The following is a 20,433-nucleotide window of genomic DNA, read 5'->3' on the forward strand; positions in this document are numbered from 1 at the left end:
GAAGTGTGGACCTCTTTCTGAATTCTATGATGAACTCCTTGGTTTTGCTGATATTAAGGGTGAGATTGTTGTCTTGGCACCAGTGAGTCAGCAGATGGACCACTCCTCTGTAAGTATAACAGTATAGCATAGCTTAAAGAGCCTACAGAGTGACGGTTTGGCACATTTAGTATACAGTGAGGCTTCATGACTTGGTCAAAATGACATGTATTTCAAACATACATTTTTTTCTTCTCACTCACCACAAGCCAGAGTTTCTTAACCCTTCTTCTTGCAATGCAGAAAGAAAATGTGGTTTGTACTATTGGCAAATGATTAGAAATCAATAGAAGTAAAAAAGATTGTATTATTACCATTTGAAAAAATGTACTTTAATAAAATTTTAAAGACCTAATATAGTCTTTCTTATTTTTGTATTTTGTAAAGGACTTGTATTATGTATCCGTGAAAGCACTATACACGGTTGGATACAGTACCTCACTTGTTTCTCTGACGACAGCTATGGTGATTCTCTGTCGCTTCAGGTAAGTAATGTCTTGGCACCTACTGTAATTGTTTATTCCTTTCCCTATTATCTTTCTTGATTTAATTAGCTGTTGTTTAGATTTGCTGTAAAATATAAAATAACAGGCTTTTGCTAAAACTGTGTACTCAACTAGTGACATACATTTGAAAAGAAAAGTAAAAGAAGCTTTAATGGAGCCTATCTAGAAGACTTCAACAGTTTGCTTTACCCAACCCATTCTATAAATGTAGAAAATGTGTTCCTGCCTACAAAAAATAGATCCCGTGAGCAGAAAAATACAAGATACATCAGAATTGAAAAGAAATGGTAAATACTGTATATATGAACAAAATAACACCATGACTGCAACAAGCTAGTGCTCCAGCGACACCAAAAAGAGGTTGCATCAATAAAATTCTGATATTTCAACTGCCCCTCAGATTTTCTATTTTCATATTCTAAATGAAATGCAGTCTTGATATAAAGCACATTAAAATATAATTTTCTGCTTTAAAAGTGAACTACATGTTATACAGTATATAAGAATGCAATGTTTTATGCAGGACGTCCGGGTAGTGCAGTGGTCAACACTTCTGATTTACATATTCAGGAGAAAGGTTGTGAAAAGTAACTGTCAATGTGGCATTTGAAGAGCTGAATAGTTTATTAATTTATTTGTTTATTTATTTATTTTTTGTTGGATACTCTGGTTCTGGCAAAATGGCCAAGTTAATTGGTAAATCTTAAGATGGACTGGCCCTCCATCCAGTTTCTGTGTATAATGCTGTAGTGAAAGAAAGTTACATAATGGAAGGGCATTTTATACAGTATTTTAATACTGAATCGACAGAACTTAAAATGTATAACAATGATTTCTGAAACCTTTTTTGAAAACTGTATTCATCTATTTACTGAGCATGCTTTATCCAGGACTGTGTCAATGGAAGACAGAGCCTACCCTGACAATTTCAGGTTCAAAACAGTTAAAATGAGTCTAGTTCTAATTATCATTTATCATGGTAGACTATCTAAGGAAATGGGGCCACATGTGTAGCGAGAGAACATATTCATTCTATAAAAATAAAAAAACAATTAGGGCAGGGATTGGAACCCTAAGCTGCAGCACCCCTACCCAGAAAGCACACCTGATGGTAATATTATAAATAAAGGTAATTAAAAAATCATGTAGTTTTTTGTTCCAAAAAATTTCAGAATTATCATGATTTTCTGATGTTGCCAACACAAACAGTACATTTGCTGTACAAGGCAATTTACACCTTTGTTTTGGTGGATGTTGAAATAGGAGGAACAAACGATTTTGTGGGAAAGTTTTTTTTGTTAAATGGGTATTCCTCTACAGTTTAAAAACAGAATGGATAGATAGATTTGGGATTCTTTAAGTGGAGTTGAACTTCTTGTTTATTCTTTCTCTCTCCCTCTGACAAGCTTTAGTAAACATAACACCATACAAATTTTTGTTTAGCAACTATTAATTGGCCCAGCATGAGTGTGACTTTGTGCATGAGAGTTGACCTTTTGAGAAATGTTTCCCACTTTCCACTAGGTGAGGCTAGTGTAGTGAAAAATACAGAGCCTTATAAAAATTGGAATCCCTAGTACTTTGTGTCTATTTCAAGGGACACTGACTTTATTTTTTACATTTCTATAGATGGTTGTTTCTAAATTGGACACCTATTGTAAATTTAATGGATTCCCCTAACCTGTTACTGATTGTGGATGGATGGGTGCATGCTTTAGTTCCAATGTGATTTTGATTTTTCTAGTGACCTGCCTTTGGATTATGAACATTGTACAGTTAAGCACATGCTTAAACTTTTTTGTCTTATTCCCATACGGTAGTGGTACACATGCACAATATCACCAAAAATATCAAGAGCATATATCTGCAGAATGGAGTCCAGAGCAAGAATCAGATCAGATGGCAGTAAACAAATTAATAAATCTGTAAAATAATGCAATCATAATTTATAATGAGGCAATTAAGAAAGTGAGTGGTGAGAGTATCAAAGAAAGAGTCATTTGATAAGCACACTTAAAAGAGCACTTAAGAACAATGCCCTGACATGGAAGAGAGTGTGTGGTTGTGAGGCAAAACACAGCCACAAACAATTAAAATGCCAAGTAAAATCGGGATAAATGTTCGAAAGTCACATGCAGGCACTGTGCCACCCCTCTCCAACTATCAGAACTGTTTTTGTTGTTTTTGTACACACGCCAACAAATAATTTCTTGCACTGTATACACTGGAGTTCTGCTGCGTCATTTTGACATATCCAACAAAATTTAGAAGAGGTGAAAGTTAAGAGCATTGTGTACATTTAAAACATTTGCTTATTTGCTATCTATAAGCTTTGATTGAGTAAATCTTGTTCTAGTAATTTGTTTAGTAATTAGATTGCCATTCATTCAGCAACTGATTTAACAGTGACATTTGCCTAGTCCGCATGTCTTTGTCCACTTGCTTCTAGTGACATTTGGAGGCAAGAATGACTTCTTCAATAATGTAAATAACAAATTTCAACATTCACTACATTAGTTAAGAAGGCTTAAATATTAGAAAATATTTGGTAGCTTTTCACTAACAAACTAATTTTTCTAATTGCAGAAAACTACACTGTACCAGGAACTTCATCCACATGAACCTTTTTGTATCATTTATTTTAAGAGCAATATCAGTTTTTATTAAGGATGGAGTTCTTTATGCTGAAGAAGATGCTAAACACTGTTCTGTTTCAACGGTAAGTGAAACAAATAATTCTTTTCTGTTCTGTAAAAATTAAGGCTGAAAAATACACTTTACTAATTAAATGAAAGCAAAATGAACTTTGTATATTTTTCACCCTATATGGATAGATAGATAGATAGATAGATAGATAGATAGATAGATAGATAGATAGATAGATAGATAGATAGATAGATAGATAGATAGATAGATAGATAGATAGATAGATAGATAGATAGATAGATACTTTATTAATCCCCAAAGGGAAATTTCAATACTCCAGCAGCAGCATACTAATAAAAACTATATTAAATTAAAGAGTAATAAAAATACAGGTATAACAGACAATAACTTTTTATAATGTTAACGTTTAACCCCCTGGGTGGAATTGAAGAGTTGCATAGTGTGGGGGAGGAACGATCTCCTCAGTCTGTCGCTGAAGCTGCTCCTTTGTGTGGAGATGATCCTGTTCAGTGGATGCAGTGGATTCTCCATGATTGACAGGAACCTGCTCAGCGCCCGTCGCTCTGCCACAGATGTCAAACTGTCCAGCTCTGTGACTACATTAGAGCCTGCCTTCCTCACCTGTTTGTCCAGGCGTGAGGCGTCCCTCTTCTTTATGCTGCTTCCCCAGCACACCACCATGTAGAAGAGGGCACTCGCCACAACCGTCTGACAGAACATCTGCAGCATCTTATTGCAGATGTTGAAGGACGCCAGCCTTCTAAGGAAGTATAGTCGGCACTATCCTCTCTTGCACAGAGCATCAATATTGGTAGACCAGTCCAATTTATCATCCAGCTGCACTCCCAGGTATTTATAGGTTTGCATCCTCTGCACACAGTCACCTCTGATGATCACGGGGTCCAGGAGGGGCCTGGGTCTCCTAAAATCCACCACCAGCTCCTTGGTTTTGCTGGTGTTCAATTATAGGTGGTTTGAGTTGCACCATTTAACAAAGTCCATGATTAGGTCCCTATACTCCTCCTCCTGCCCACTCCTGATGCAGCCCACGATAGCAGTGTCATTAGCGAACTTTTGCACATGGCAGGACTCCGAGTTATATTGGAAGTCCGATGTATATAGGCTGAACAGGACCGGAGAAAGTGCAGTCCCCTGCGGCACTCCTGTGTTGCTGACCACAATGTCAGACCTGCAGTTCCCGAGACGCACATACTGAGGTCTGTCTGTAAGATGCCACCAGGTATGAATCTACTCCCATCTCTATCAGCTTGTCCCTAACGAACAGAGGTTGGATGGTGTTGAAGGTGCTAGAGAAGTCCAGAAACATAATTCTTACTGCACCGCTGCCTCTGTCCAAGGGGGAGAGGGATCGGTGTAGTATGTAGATGATGGCATCCTCCGCTCTCACCTTCTCCTGGTATGCGAACTGCAGAGGGTCAAGGGCGTGGCAGACCTGTGGCCTCAGGTGGTGAAGCAGCAGCCACTCCATGGTCTTCATCACATGTGACGCCAGAGCAACAGGCCGGAAGTCATTTATCTCACTAGGACATGATACCTTTGGGACTGGGGTGATGCAAGATGTTTTCCAAAGCCTCACCTTAGTACCTAAAGAAAAAGATTACTTTCATTAATTTATTAATTAATCTAATTTATATAAGAACATACATATGTTAGCACAATAGTCAAACATACATAATGTTTGACTATTGTGCTAATACACTTCCACTTAATTTACACTGGTGTCCTCGAGTACGGGATTCACCATTAAGTTGAAAGACTTCTGCTGGATCCTTTGTCAATGCCTTTGAGAACTTTGAAGACCTGGATTAGGTCTCCACACAGTCTCCTCTAATCGAGGCTAAATAGGTTTAATTCTCTGAGTCTGTCAGAGTAGGACATTCCCTTAAGGTCTGTGCTGCACTTGGTTGCTCTCTTCTGTACAGCTTCAAATGCTGCTATGTATTTCTTCTACTGTGGTGACCAGAACAGCACACAATACTCCAGATGCTGTCTCACTAGTGCATTTTATAGTCTGAGAGTAACATCCCTCAATTTATATTTGACAGTGTTTACGATATAACCTTACATTTTATTTGCCTTTTTATTAGCTTCTGCACATTGCCCAGATAATAAAAATGTTGTATCAATATAAACCCCTACATCTTTTTCAGAGGTTCCTTTTTAATTTTTTTCCATTTATTTTATTTTACCTTGATTTTATCTGATATTTTTTTTTTGTTTAATGTTGTTAATTACTTTTTATTTATGTTTATTTATTATTCTAATTTAGTTAGTCATGTCTTTTCTACAGTTTTTAATTCAGTTTACTGTATTAGATTATACGTTCCTAAAAGGAATGCGTCAACTAACTGATTTATAACCCTCAGGTCCTGCAGTTATTTGAGGAGTGTTAAATACATCTGATGCCACAACCAAAGTGGCAGTGGCTTTAGTTGCTTCTTCAGCTGTGTTTTTCTGCTCCTCCTCTCTGTACCCTTCATATTTTAGTGTGTGATCTTTTGACCTTTTTTGTCTATTTGTTTTTGGATTTTGTGCTTAGGATTTTGAGATTTGCTTTACTGAAAATTTTAGCCTCATAGATTTATAGTAGCTGTTTTTCATAAAAAGCTGTTTCATATTTCCAAATTCTCTTTTTGAAATTTTAGTTCTTCCATTTATTTATGTTTCTGTCTTGAGGATTTTTTATATTTAACTTTAGTATTTACTTTTATTCCTTTATCTAATTATAATCAAGTTCTTGATCAGTACATATTTGTTTTTTGACTTTTTTTGTAGTATTGCAAACATAATTTTATTATTATGAAACATATTTAATATAATTATTATTTTATTATTATTATTTAATATTTCTATTAATATTATTTAATAAATTATAATTATTTAATCATTTTAGTCCATCCTATGTGGGTTTATGAAAAAAATAAAAATAAACACATGTTTTGGCACCCTACCTATTGTTGGTTCATGCCTTGTGTCCAGTGCTGCTGGGGTGAGCACCAAATCCTAAACTGGATAAGAAAAATAATTACAGTTAGAGATATATACTGTATGCAAAAGCTTTTACAAAAACATTTGCATATGGTCTAATGCAAAATGTCGGCCTTCTTTCAGACTAGTTATTTCATTCTTGAACTTTCTGCATTACAGCTGTGCTTTTGCAATTAAATGAAGAGTTTAATTGTTACCATTTGTCAAATTATATAAAAGAAGTTTTTGGTCTGGCATGGGTCTATATTAAAAAATTACTCAGAAAAAAAATGGAAATATATTAAAGAAAATATCCATGGCAGATCTTTAAAATTACAGGGTCAGATGAAGAGTAGCAGTGAAGGAATAGCATCTCAAGAGAGCTTTACCAGTGAAGGTAAACACATGCAAAAGGATTAAATAAGTCATAAATATACGCAAATTGGGAATGGTAAAATGTAGCATACGTAATTCAAAAAGAAAATCCAAATATACAGTCAAGATAACAGGCAATGTTTTATAGCCAAAACAGGCACAAGCTTAGAAATTGTACCAAATAAGACAGTAATGTCCACATTAGCTGTATGTGGAACATGGCATTATCTTTCATACTGTTGATATTATCAGCAAATTACTAAATGTCAATATACTAAATATTCAAATTACTAAGTTTTTTTATTTTTATAAGTGCATTTCCTTGAGAGCAGGCTTAGAGCACTTGCAGATATTTACTAAACATAATGTATTAACAGTAAATAATTAAGCCATAAAACATTTATGTACATAAACACACAAATTAGGCTAAACACTCAGTAAAACTGAATAAAAATAAATCATGACAACATAAAGTCTCATTAGCATAATACTTAAGGTAATGAAATGAAAAAAAAATTAGTAGCATTTCAGGAGGAAATAAACTTATAGCTCTGATGATGCGAGCCAACTCCTCCTGCCCATTCTGAGCTATCTTAATATTTTTGAGTTCGGCTGAACTCCAGTGCTCCCAGTGCTACATTTAATGCTTGTGGTATAAAGATATGTGTGTGTTGGTTTACTTAGTATTCTATACTGTGAGGCAATCGTCTACATCTCCCACTATTGGTTGTGTCATTGTGATGCCCCAGGTTGCCCACAGTCTTGGCATTGCCTGTTTCCATGAACATTAATAGTCATAAAAACCAAGATGAATTAGTGCAAAGAAGACATGCAAATGAAAAGAGTGATGCAAAAGTGTATTGTGCAGTTTATTCAAAATATCAGTGTCCAATAAATAACTCCAATGCAAGTTGATCTTCAATAAAAAAAATAAATAATCCATAAAGTTGGTCACTGTGGAAGATAAAATCATTTAATAAATAAATCCAAAAAAATAATGTTAAAATCAAGAATAAAACCATAGTGGTAAAATTAGGTTCCTTCTCTGTGCCCTGAGCCCTAGTGCACCTCTCTCTCTCTCTTTCTTACCCATCTCCCCCCACTCACCCATAAGTCTCTTCAGTGAGGCTGAGACAACAGAGAATGTGTCATCCATTAAACAGGTTGCTTCCCAGCCACCTCAGCTAGTCACCGCTGGGAAGCCCAAAGCCTGGCTCTGTCATCCCATCACTATCCCTATGTGTCCGTAGGACGATCTCTCAAAGCCAATCGTCCACTCCTGCCCTACTGATGCTCAATGGGAGTAACCCACCACTTAAGTGCTGCTTCTCTTGCTCACCATGGGGCCTCCTGCAATCTCAGCTTGTAGTGTTACGAATTTTGTGCTGATAAGTATTATAAGAGAACCCTTTCCAAAATTACTGATCACCACTCCTAGAGCAACAATCAAAACTACACTATTATCCATATATTCTTTTAAGCTTATCCATAAGCAAGCTATTAATGTTTAGTAAGTTATTTACAATAAGCCTACTAAACTTGTTACTGGGATCAGTAGGTATTTTTGGAGTTCATTTGTGTGGGTGAAGTTAATGGTAATCAGTGTAGCATAGTTAAATAGGCATATTGGCTGTTTGTTGTGAGGTCATCCACAATTTTTTTTTCCTACGATTATTTTTACAGGTTGAATGCAAAGCTGTCATGGTGTTTTTCCACTATTGTGTTATGTCAAACTACTTCTGGCTGTTTATTGAAGGCCTGTACCTCTTTACTTTGCTGGTGGAGACCTTCTTTCCTGAAAGAAGATACTTTTATTGGTATACCATCATTGGCTGGGGTAAGTTTAGAATGTGCTTCAGACACTGAAACATTTTAAGATGAAAATTTACTGCTGGTTCATTTTCATTTTCAATTATTTAGCTTTATACAGTTTGTGATGTTGTTTTCTACTTTACTTACCTGACCTGAGTTGAAAGGATGACCTACAGTAATCCCAATTGCATGTTTTCTTTTTTTAGTTAATCAACTGGATTATGAACTCAACTCAACTTTTATTGACATTCATCCACATACATAGCATATTATTGAATGAAATTTCATTCCTTACAGTCCCCGGTGCATAGCAAAATAACATACATTTAACATACACAATAATATTAGCAAAACCAGTGCTACAATACAATGTAACAAAACAAAAGAGGCAGGACTGTAAGGCTAGGAATATACTCAATATCCATAGTAAAGTGCAGAGTGTAAAGTGACTGTACAAATTTGGGGAAATGTTATAGGTGTATGGTACTGGGTGACATGTAGGAGTTCAGAAGTCTGACAGCTTGGGGAAAGAAGCTGTTGTAGGACCTGGCTGTGCTAGTCCTAATGCTGTGGTTATTTTCTGCCTGACGGTAGGAGATCAAACAGTATGTGTGATGGGTGAGAAATGTCTTTCACAATGGTGGAGTCTCTATACAGACATCATGTATGAAAAATGTCCTGGATTGAGGAGATGGAGACCTCTATGATCCTCTCAGCTGTTCTCACCATGTGCTGCAGAATCTTGTGCTCATGGGCTTTGCTATTCCCAAACCACACAGTGATACAGTTTTTCAGGACGTTCTCCACATTTCCTCTGTAAAAGTGATAAGAATGGGTTGTGGCAAGCCAGTTTGCTTCAGTCAGAAAAAAAGGGTGTTTTTGTGCCTTCTTGCTTGGCATTGACCATCCAGGATAGATCATAAAAAATATACACACCACAAAAAGTGTTGCTACTGACTCTCTCCACAGCAGAGCCATTAATGAGCAGTATGGAATAGTCAGACAGTGTGCTGAAATCGACAGGCATCTCTTTTCACTGTACTACCTCACAAGATGTCCAGCCTCCTCTCTGTAGGATGTGTCATCATTCTTACTGATGAGACCCACTATGGTTGTATCATCCATAAACTTGATGATGACATTGGACTCAGATTTGACCGTGCAGTCTTGGGTGAGCAGCGAGAATAATAGTGGGCTCAGCATGCAACCTTGGGGGAGGTGGCAGTGCTCAGCCTGATGGTGTTTGATGATCTGCTGCGAATGCACATAGATTGTGGCTTCTCTATCAAGGAGCCTAGAGCCCAATTACACAGTGGAGTGTCAAGGCCCAGCAGAGAGAGTTTCCTCAACAAATGTACAGTATATATATATTTATATATGTTGCATAGTTTACTTTCAAACTATGCAACATTCTATGATCTGCTTCTCGCAACTGAGAGGGCACTGTGGCAGATGTTTGCCGACTTGCAGACCAACCACAAGCGTTACCTGGTAGGTAACCTCCCATACAATCAGATTGTGATTCAGACTACAAATGCTATGAATATATATATATATATATATATATATATATATATATATATATATATATATATATATATATATATATATATATATGTATATATGTATATTTTGTATCATTTGTGCTGTTAATTACATGCCTGTTTAGACATAATCTGTAGAGGATAATATATTACCAGATGTGCAAGAACAGACTGAAAAGATAGGATTATAGTGCCATCTAGAGTAGAGGAAAGTATTAATGCTACTATCTTTTATGTAGTTTTGCACGAATAATCCTCAAAAGCAGATTAACATTCAGCATTTTCAGAGTTATTAATAAAGAGAAGAAGATTGTGAACTGCAGTTTTCAATTCATAACCCAGTTACTTTATTCCTTAAAAAGTTCTTCAATTATTTTATTTGCAGTCATTTTCTAATGGATCTTAGGTCATGCTTTCCAGTTGTAGTTATTAGACTTGATCAATTCAAACTGGTATTCTGTCCAAATCACATGGAAAACATATTTAGTTTCTTGTTAAATAGACAATATTTAAATCTGTGAAGATATTCCAAACAATTATACAATGGATAGTATATATTTCATGTCAGGTGTTGTATTGGGTTGTTAAATCAAATCCTGTCTGAAGCTATTGTACTACTGTAGATGTAGTTACCCTAGCAAACTGTAACGTTTGAGCCTAACATTGATTTATTTGTAGTCACTAGTGTAAAGTTTGAGCCTAACATTGATTTATTTCTAGTCAACAGTGCTACAATTTAGCCTATAAAGTTATTGGCCTTTTTAATCTTTCTGTCCATTGCCCAGAGATATGACTATTGTGTCAATGTAATAAATCCTTTGTACAGTTTGCTTCCTATAAGTCAGGGTTACCCATTTAAGATTTAGAATTAATTTTCCGTTTACCTGTATTTTGTACATGTCTACAATAACACTGCCTTTTAAAGGTATTTGCCCAACTTTCAATATTATTTTGAATTGCTCCCCATCTCAGCATTGTCTATTCCTTCCCATTTCTTGTTTGTTATCTGATAACTCTGCCCACCTTGAACTCTGTCATTTGATGTTTAGAATTCAGTAAAGAGTTAACAAGGTGTTTTTCTATCACATCTTCCTTTGTAGGGACCCCCACAGTTTGTGTGACTATATGGGCTGTACTAAGATTGCACTTTGATGACACAGGGTATGTACGGCTTAAGTGTTTTATGTGTGTCTATTATTTATCTATCTGTTAAAAAGCAGACAGAAATAACAAAGAGGACCTCACAGTAGGATAGTTTCAGGTAGGTCACTGTCTGTGTGGAGTTTGCCAATTCCTTCAATGAGTGTACTTTTTTTTTAGGTAACAACAGTCTTCCTCCCAAATCCTAAAGACATGCATTTTAGGTTAACTATCAGCTTTAAACTGGCCCATTGTCAATGCTTACCCTGCACGTGATGCTTAAAGAGGAGGCTGCAGCCGTCTGTGAAAATGTTAAATTGGTTTTAAAATGGATGGATGTATAAAAAAGGATAAATATTCAGTTTAAATATAAAACGATTCTTAATTGTTTACTACTGTCATTAGAACAAAAACTAATTATTTAGTATTTTTCTACTAAGAGTCTTATTGAGTGTCCAGATGGGGTGTATCTTTAGCAACTGTACCCCAAAAAAGCTCATGTAGTCACAGAGAGAACATATAAGAATGATGTAGACAGATATCAAAACTTGCTACCTGGCAAGTAAATAAATTAATACCTCTTTTCTGTTTCTATAAATTAAGATGTGTTTCCCAGTAAAGTTATCCCTAAATTTTGAAACCTGTTCACTTTGAAAGATTTACCTGAATATTCCATCGAGAGAGGAGTTAAACTATGGCCTTACCATATGTACCTGTTTCATAATACTGTTTGGAAGATTTTTTAGCTCATTATTTTATATACTTTAGCAGACTAGAATGAATTTATGAATTTCATGTATCTGTATGATTACTGAAACATTCAAAGAAACAATAAGCAGCTAAAGATGATAACGATAACCTAGTGGCGGACTTTATGACAATTGGCCAAAATTATGTCTGATGGAACATAGTAGGCCATAGAGCAAGGGAAATTCAGAGCTCAAAATGAATTTCTCAGATTATTAGGAAATGACCAACAATGTAAACATTAAACAATTCTAAAATGCTAATGCTTTCAAAAATATGTGTGTTTTGTTTTTTAAGATGCTGGGATATAAACTACAACAATGCCCTGTGGTGGGTGATCAAAGGACCTGTCGTGGCCTCAATTATGGTAAGCAATTTTAAAAATCCAAAAGAAAAATCTGTATACTTGGGAGAAACCACAGTGAATAAATACATCCCATTGACTGGATATTTGCTGGATTTGACCTCCAACCACTGATATAAGAACATCCGGTTTTTTGTTCTCCCATAGCGTGCTTGCATCCCTAAGAGGAAATAGTTTATTTGGATGCCCTTTACATCATAACATCATGCAGTCCCTTTAATTGCTGTTAAAGTTATATTGTTAATCAAAATTAAGTATTTTATTTAGCTGCAATTCTGGAAGATCCATAGAGAGTAATTGAAGAAGTCCAGAAGCCCCAGTTAGAAAACTTTCATTAGAACATTTGAACAACTCCTAAAAAAAACAGGATATTCAACCCAAGACGTTTGTCAAAAACATTCTCCTAATTTCTTCACAATAACATCGAGTCAAGTTGGAGGGTCCATAAAATACTAACTACCTGCCACACTACATGGTAACTTATTCCATCTGTGTGTTATTCTCTGAGTGAAGAACAACCTTCTAACATTTGTTCATGTATGACATTGAAGAGCAACATATAAATTCTTCTTTTTCTTACTAAATATTAAAGTTTAGATTGTTTGGCACAACACTAAGAACTCTGGCAAGGTTTCTTGAGAGATCTCAGGAATATTTTCTAGAACAACTTCTGGGACTGGGACCAACTATCCATTAATTTATTATCAAACATACGTTATCCAGGTCAGGGTGACAGGGACCAGAGTCCATCTTGGGAGGATTGTGTACAAGGCAGACCCTGGAAGGAGAGAATTCCAGGAATGCTTATTATTCATTTCAGTAATATTTTGTTTTAGAGTATCCACCAAGATCTTTTTAAATGAATTTTTAATACAAATTTGCTGGTTATACTTTTCTACTACACTCACTGGACAAATTATTCGGAACACCTGTACACCTGCTTATCCATGCAATTACCTAATCAGCCAATCATGTGGCAGAAACACAATGCATAAAAACATGCAGGTGCAGGTCAGGAGCTTCAGTCGACATTCATATCAAACAACAGAACAGAGAAAAATGTAATAAGAGTGCTTTTGGTTGTGGCATGATTGTTGGTGACAGACAGGCTGGTTTTAGCATTTTCTGTAACTGCTTATCTCCTGGAATTTTCACGTACAAGAGTCTCTATAGTTTATTAATAATGGTGCATTAAACAAAACCCATCCAGTGAGTGGCAGTTCTGTAAACTGGCCAGATTGGTCCAAGCTGACAGAAAGGCTATGGTAACTCAAATAATTACTCTGATAACTAGAACTGTGCCAAGCAGAAAAGCATCTCAGAATGCACAACACGTCACACCTTAAGGCGGATGGGCTACAATAGCAAAATACCACACCAAGAATGGAAAGCTGAGGCTGCTGTGTGCATAGGCTTACCAAAACTGGACATCTAAAGACTGGATAAGGGTAGCCTGGTGTCATGAATCTCAAAATCTGTAGAAATACACAAATGGTATAGTCAAAATTTGGTGTCAACATCATGAATCCCTGACCCCAACCTGCCTTGTGTCAACAGTCGAGGCTGGTCGTGGTGGGGTAATGCTGAGTGGCCTGCTAATACCAATCAATCATTGCTTGAATGCCACATCCTGTTTAAGGATTGTTGCTAACAATGTGCATCGCTTCATGCCCACAGTTTACCCATCTTCTAATGGCTACTTCCAGCATGTACATGCAGCATGACACAAAGCAAAAGTATTCTCAAACTGGTTGCTTAAACATGAAAATGAAGTCAGCATTCTTCAATGGCCTTCCCAGTCACTGAATCTGAATCCAATGGAACAATTCGCAGCATGAATATGGAGCTAACCAATCTGCAGAAATTGCATGATGCTGTCATGTAACATGGATCAGAATCTCAAAGGAGCCCATGCCACAAACAACTGAAGCTGTTTTGAGAGCAAAAGGAGGCCCAACCCAATATTAGTAGAGTGTACCTAATGATTTTTTCAGTGATTGTATATAAAAAGGATTTTTTTGAAATGTATGGGTGGAAATGTTTAATTATAATGATTAAGAAATTTAAAAGGGAGCCACAAATGTCAACAGAAAAACAGCAATATTAATAAAACAATATGGTAAATGTGCTAACAGTAAGTTTACTTGCATATAGGCTAAACTTGAACTCCAGCCTCAAAACTGATTTTAGCAGTATGTAATGGCAGCAGCAAATATATCAGTTTTAATTATGTTTTTATGTTGGCAATATCATTTGCTATCCACGTGAAAGCAATTTAATTTAATTACATGGGTCTTTGAGTAGCAGAACATTTAAAGCAATATACTCTGTGTAAGTCAATCATCCAATAAAATGTCATTTTTGTAAATATATACCTTTGATAAAGAAAGCTTAAGCTCATTACTATTTTTTTTAACTTCCTACAATAATGGCTATAAAACAGCTGGTAATTAATGTATTTCTTCCTAGATAAACTTTGTTCTTTTTATTGGAATTATAATTATCCTTGTGCAAAAACTCCAGTCACCTGATATTGGAGGCAATGAATCCAGCATTTACTTGTAAGTATGACCCTTAAAATGTGTCTTTATTTTGTAAAAATAATGTGAAACTCACACATAGGAAAACCCTTATAATTTGCATAATATTTCCAAATTGCCATTATGTTTTTTGATTTGAATAACTCAAACAGGTAACATCTTTAGTACAGTGAGCATTACGCCCAAAACACTCTTGTGTATATTCTATATTGTTTCATTCAAAATGTAAGCTTATGCTATACATATTGTAATATCATTTCTGTTTAGTACAGAATATGTCCGAAAATGGGTTAACTGGAGATTTGTGCAACAGAAAATTTAGAGACATGGCATACAAAGTTGAACTAGTGCTAGCCATAGTGTATGCTGCCATTAGGTTAATTTCATTATGAATTTTTTTCACCTAAATATAAAAGCTACGTGCAGAACAACTTAACTTTATATAGTAGAAGATTTGTTATAATCCTGAAATAATGATAAATTAATAGAAACATTTTCCAAAAACATTCAAAATACCACGATAATTATGTATTATCAGTATTAATGTTTTAAGTCTCTTTAAGAATTTTCTTTTAATGCCTATGTCATCCCTATTATATGCAATTGTGGAACGTACAGCATGAAAAGTTAATTCGTCATGCACTTTCCTTTAAACTGTTTAGCAAATTTAAATTGCTTACAGAAATATAAATTAATCAAGCACGACATTCGATCAAATTCAGTTTAAACTCTTAAAATACATTAATATTTTTGCAAGAATGACTTTAGGAATTATAAATATCGGTCACTTAGAAAAATGTATTTAAAACCAATCATTTCACTTTGGTGGCGGATTTAGGTGTGGCTGACATGGGTGTTCATCCAGGATGGCATGGGGCGCCAGCACCAGAAAATTTGGAATGGTGATTATAGCTAGAGCCAGTTAATCAATTAGGGGAGAGTTTATGTAAGTTAACGGGCATGTGCTCCGCAAAGTCTGCGTTATGTACACAAAGGTTAGCTGTCTGTGTGTCTGAAGGAGCACATGTTTCAGACACTGAGGGGGACCTCGGTTGTCGAAGTCTAATACTGTGGGCACAAAGGGACACTGACCCCAAACGTAAGGCTCTAATGGCCTTTGAGTTTGAAAAGCACTGATTTCACCTTATTCAACATAACAATTGCATTTCTGTAAAATGAAAATATTGCTTAGTTTGCTGAATTGTTTGTTTAGTTTTACTTGTCTCTTTGGATCTTAAAGCCCTCTGTGTTGATAAATTGATATTTGCTTTCCATAGCGATGCCATACTGTTTTTCTGTCACTAGCACCTCTCCATATACGGTATGCACTTTCTTTTTCAAGGCACAGTCTGTTATACAGACAATGCATTGAGTGATTATGTCTGTCTGTATAAGTAAGCACACACACATACACTTTCCACTTTCTTGCTCTCTGTATGTCTCCTATTCATTTGCCGTATAAACAGCCTGCATTCATAATAACACAAGCTCAACATGATGCTGAACCTGTGGCCGAGGAATATTCCATTCATTTAAGTTTTTTTGATTCTCATGTAAAATGCAAATATAAATGTAAGTATATATTTTACAAATGACTAAATACAGAATTAATACATATAAAGATACACATTCATTAAAGCACACAGCAAACAAAGAAGCTGATTAAAATACATGGAAACCAACAAGATCTGCCCATTAATTAATTGTTGAACTATGGTTAGTTGACAGCAGAGGACAGGAAACAAAAACTCCCGTCAGCAGCATCCCTGGAGAAAATAAACATTTGGAGGGTGTATAGTCAGTTATAAGAGAAAAATCAAAGACAAAGTCAGACACAGTCACAGTCCTGGAGACCTCGGCCAAAGCTGCCCACCTCCTCCTGGAATTCGAAATATAGATGACAGAATCTTTCCATATGATGATTCTAATTCTCCCAATATCTCTGATGACTTTTCCATGGCCAGGAGAACAATTTAGCACCAAGTTCGACATCAAGATACTGTACCAAGAATAGAAAGAGAATAGAGAAGGGCTAGTATTCTTTATAAATATTGTATTATTTATATTAAGGATATTGAAGGGATACTGGACAATGTCAAATTTAGTCTGTATCACTGCATTTCCAAATTACCTTGGAGTAGATTTCAGCACCTTATCAATTCACAAATGAATGTGGTGACTGGGGGAGTCACTGCATTAACCTGATTCCACTGTCAAGCTCCTGAAGCCATTTAAGGACTTTTCTAGACCAGCCATCATATGGCATTTACATTTTACTCTGCTTGCATCAATTAACCCAATGAATGTCATAAAAGCACATGCCATACCAATTCAACTTTTCTGCATTGCTGACACCCGTCAGAACTGACCCAAAGGCTTGGGGTTTTCACTATAACCCAAGTTACTCTTTGTTTTCATTCAGTAGTAACTTGGATTCATCAGATTGGCCAATATTCTAATGCTGTGCTCTCCAGTGAATATGTTGTGACTTTTACGCTCACCAGGTTGAAATTCATTTTGAGTGTTCATGTGAGGAGTGACAACTCCACGTAATAAATGTAATGGCACCAATCCAGCGGTCCCCATTTATTTCAATGTCTTTTTAAAAAAAAAAAACAAAACAGACGCTCGATGGAGCAAGTAACAAAAAATGGTTTTAACAAAATAGCCTCTCTGGGACTTGCAATCACAAGGCTTTCCTCTTTCTCCTTGCTCAATTAGGGAAGCTCCAGCTTGCAGGTCGCTTGGTCAGCTAAATGATACCTCCTTCTGGCCAGATCAGAATGTATGGGCTAGAGACTGGAAGGGGCAGAGTCATTTGCCCTCAATGGGTGTCTTCTTGGCACTGTGGAGGGAAAAGGAGAGGACATGATTTCCCCTGAAGGGGATCCTCTGATGCACATGCCTGACACCAGAGACCTAGCCCATACATAACAAGGTGCAACAAATAGTGATTTCTCACATGACTCTTTCTGCATCATATGTCGCTGAGGATAAAAGCATCACCAAATAAATAAATGTAAATCAATAAATATTACTGTTAGAACCATTCTTTAGTGTTGGCTCTCTGTTAGTTTGCACAAAGCCCTTTTAAAAGTGTTTTAATTCCAACTATAGTCCTATCACTGGCTGTACGTTTGTAGCCAGTGGACCATTCTTGATGTTCCTGTGATAATTTTGTGAATGAAAACCCCAGCAGGGTTCACTGTCTTGACACATTTAAAATCACTGTAATTTTACCCACTCTAACTGTAAATTGCATAAACACAAAGTTTGTTGGTACCAGGCAAGTTGCCCTAAATGTCACACTCTATAAACATGATGTGGTCATTTGGTTAAGGGCTAATTACATCGAGGTGCAGACCTAACAAAGACACCACTTAAATTACTTTTTTTGTGTTATATTGTTGTGGACCACCAGGGCGCGTACAGTTGCACTAACCCAATACAGACAGGCAGACACACGTTCCAGTCTAACACACGTTTATTTACAACTGGGGAGTGCTTTTCTCTGCTCCCCACAGCACAGAATACAAAGAACACCAAACACTTCTCTTCTTCTTTTTTTGCCTCTCTGTTTCTGCGTCCTTCCTCTCTACTCCTCCTGGCAAACTTATCCACCTCCGCCCGACTCTGGCTCTCTGAATGAAGTGAGGCGGCTCCTTTTATGATGGCCCTGGGAGTGTTCCAGGTGGCTCATTACCCAGACCTGGAATCACTCCCAGGTGTGGTGAAAGCCCAATGTAGGACTCTGCAGCTCCCCCTAGCGGCCCCCATGGAACTCAACATGGTTGTGCCAACCTCCAACTCCTGGCATCCCCTGCTCAAATTCATGGTGACACAGCCACCCAGGAGAGCTACCCTCTAGCGTCCCAGGGAAGGTATTGCCCTGCCAATGCTCTCTCCCAGTCCTTCCATGCAGTTGGCGTCCTGGACAGGTAATGGCCGTAGGTGCCCGTCACAACTGTACACTAGGGAAGTCATATGAATTTTTACAAGTACTGTACCATAAAGTGAAAGTTCACAAACATGATGTGATCACAGCATTGTGATTTTTGAAGAGTACTCAAAACTCAAAGTTTAACAGGAATCTAAAAGTCTAGATCATACTGTATTTTCCTCAATTTGGTGCAATATTGACATATAATACACTGTATGTGCCTAATTAAACTTCTTGTTTGCCAGTGTCTGGTCTTAATATTTAAAGCTAAACCAACAGGCTAACTTAGTATATAGAGGTACATGTCAGTTCTGGCCAATGATTGACTGATTAAAACAAATTGTGAGCAATGTAAAGGCAAACATTGTCACTTCTTATTGGCAAATTACACTAATGCCTTATTGTATGTGCTTAAATTCAAAAAGATAACGTAAACCTTTGCAACGCAGCTTTGAAGCCAGCCTGATGTCCAGCTAAACATTAAGTCTATTTAACCTTAATTAGAATGAAGTCCAGCAGATATGAAATTGTTTCATAGAGTTGAAATGTAACTATAACTTCAGTGACAAAGAGCGGGTTATTGCTGCAGTGTAAGATATGAGGTTTATGCTGTTTAACTTTATTTTAAGTCTTTTTTAACCATCTATTCTTGATTTCTGGGCAGTATATCATTTGTTAGTATTATGGGCAACACATTTTAAACATTATCTATCTTTTAATTAATCATATTCTGTTTTTGGTTAAAACTTTCATACATAAGAGACGCCAAGTTTAATAAACAGTCATAAGATGTCTGTAATAAATCTCACATTAGATCTGATCAGATGTCATTTTACCTTTGAATGAACTTAGGTTCTTAAAAAAATGTTTTCCTATGTGTATTGTTTCAATGAAGTGTGCAATGCATTTCTGTTGTTTTTGTGCATGTGCAATTAGAAATCCCATGTTATGAAGTGGAGTGTTGTTTATCAAAACCCTCCTAGACTTTACTATCCATAATTGTACCAACACTGGTAAGAAGGTGGGGAGTCGTCGAACTGGAATGTTTTCAGCTCCTCCGGGGATAAGGATGGGAGTGGTGGACGTTTTCCTTTTTAATTAACAAAATCCCATAGGTCTTCCAAAAGGGCACAAAATGGAAATGGAATTGTTCGAGCATACCAGCAGTTAAAGTCTCATTATGGCAGCAATAAGGCATAACAAAAACAATCTCTAATGACAATGTGTTTTTAGTATAAATAACTGTATAATACATGTTTTACACTCAAGATCTATTTCATTTCCTTTTCACCTTTTATTCTTGTATATGCATTGCCACCATTTGTGCCATTAACAATAATAATGAAAAAAGCACTCAAAGAAAACTGTTACTAACCTCCAATTGCTTTGCATGTTTTGTTTCTATAATGGTCTGAAACAGTATATAAGCTATTAACCAAGAATGAAATGCATGGTTTTAGTATGCATAAAGTATTATGTATACTAGATTGATATTCTTATTTAAATATGAAAATTATTAGCGACTAACCTGCATGGAAAGCATTATGACAAACCTGCTTTAGAATATTGCAGAATGTTAAAGTCTGTGGGTCATGACAGTCATGGTGACATCATGGGGAAGAGTTGACAGTTGGCTTAGTTTTATGTTTGCCTTTCTGGACGCTCTGGATCATAACATTCATCCAACACCGGTGATTGCCAACATGATCCAAGTCATGCAGTCATGAAATTCTATATAGCACTTGACTTTTGTGTTCAAAATCAGTATCCT

The 20,433-nt window shown here is 36.3% G+C and overlaps 1 protein-coding gene across 2 annotated transcripts in view; it reads left to right on the plus strand.

The window, feature by feature from the left end:
• The window catches only part of LOC114653720 (pituitary adenylate cyclase-activating polypeptide type I receptor-like), a 231,841-nt gene that overhangs the window by 173,162 nt on the left and 38,246 nt on the right, over positions 1-20,433 (plus strand). For both annotated transcript variants that reach the window (XM_028804188.2, XM_051929381.1), the window contains exons 6-11: positions 427-524; positions 3,132-3,264; positions 8,259-8,412; positions 11,032-11,092; positions 12,116-12,185; positions 14,652-14,743. In XM_028804188.2, coding sequence (XP_028660021.1) covers positions 427-524; positions 3,132-3,264; positions 8,259-8,412; positions 11,032-11,092; positions 12,116-12,185; positions 14,652-14,743 — 608 coding nt within the window. The remainder of the gene's footprint in view (positions 1-426; positions 525-3,131; positions 3,265-8,258; positions 8,413-11,031; positions 11,093-12,115; positions 12,186-14,651; positions 14,744-20,433) is intronic.

Source organism: Erpetoichthys calabaricus, chromosome 6 (genome assembly GCF_900747795.2).
Source record: "Erpetoichthys calabaricus chromosome 6, fErpCal1.3, whole genome shotgun sequence".
Lineage (NCBI taxonomy): Eukaryota > Metazoa > Chordata > Cladistia > Polypteriformes > Polypteridae > Erpetoichthys > Erpetoichthys calabaricus.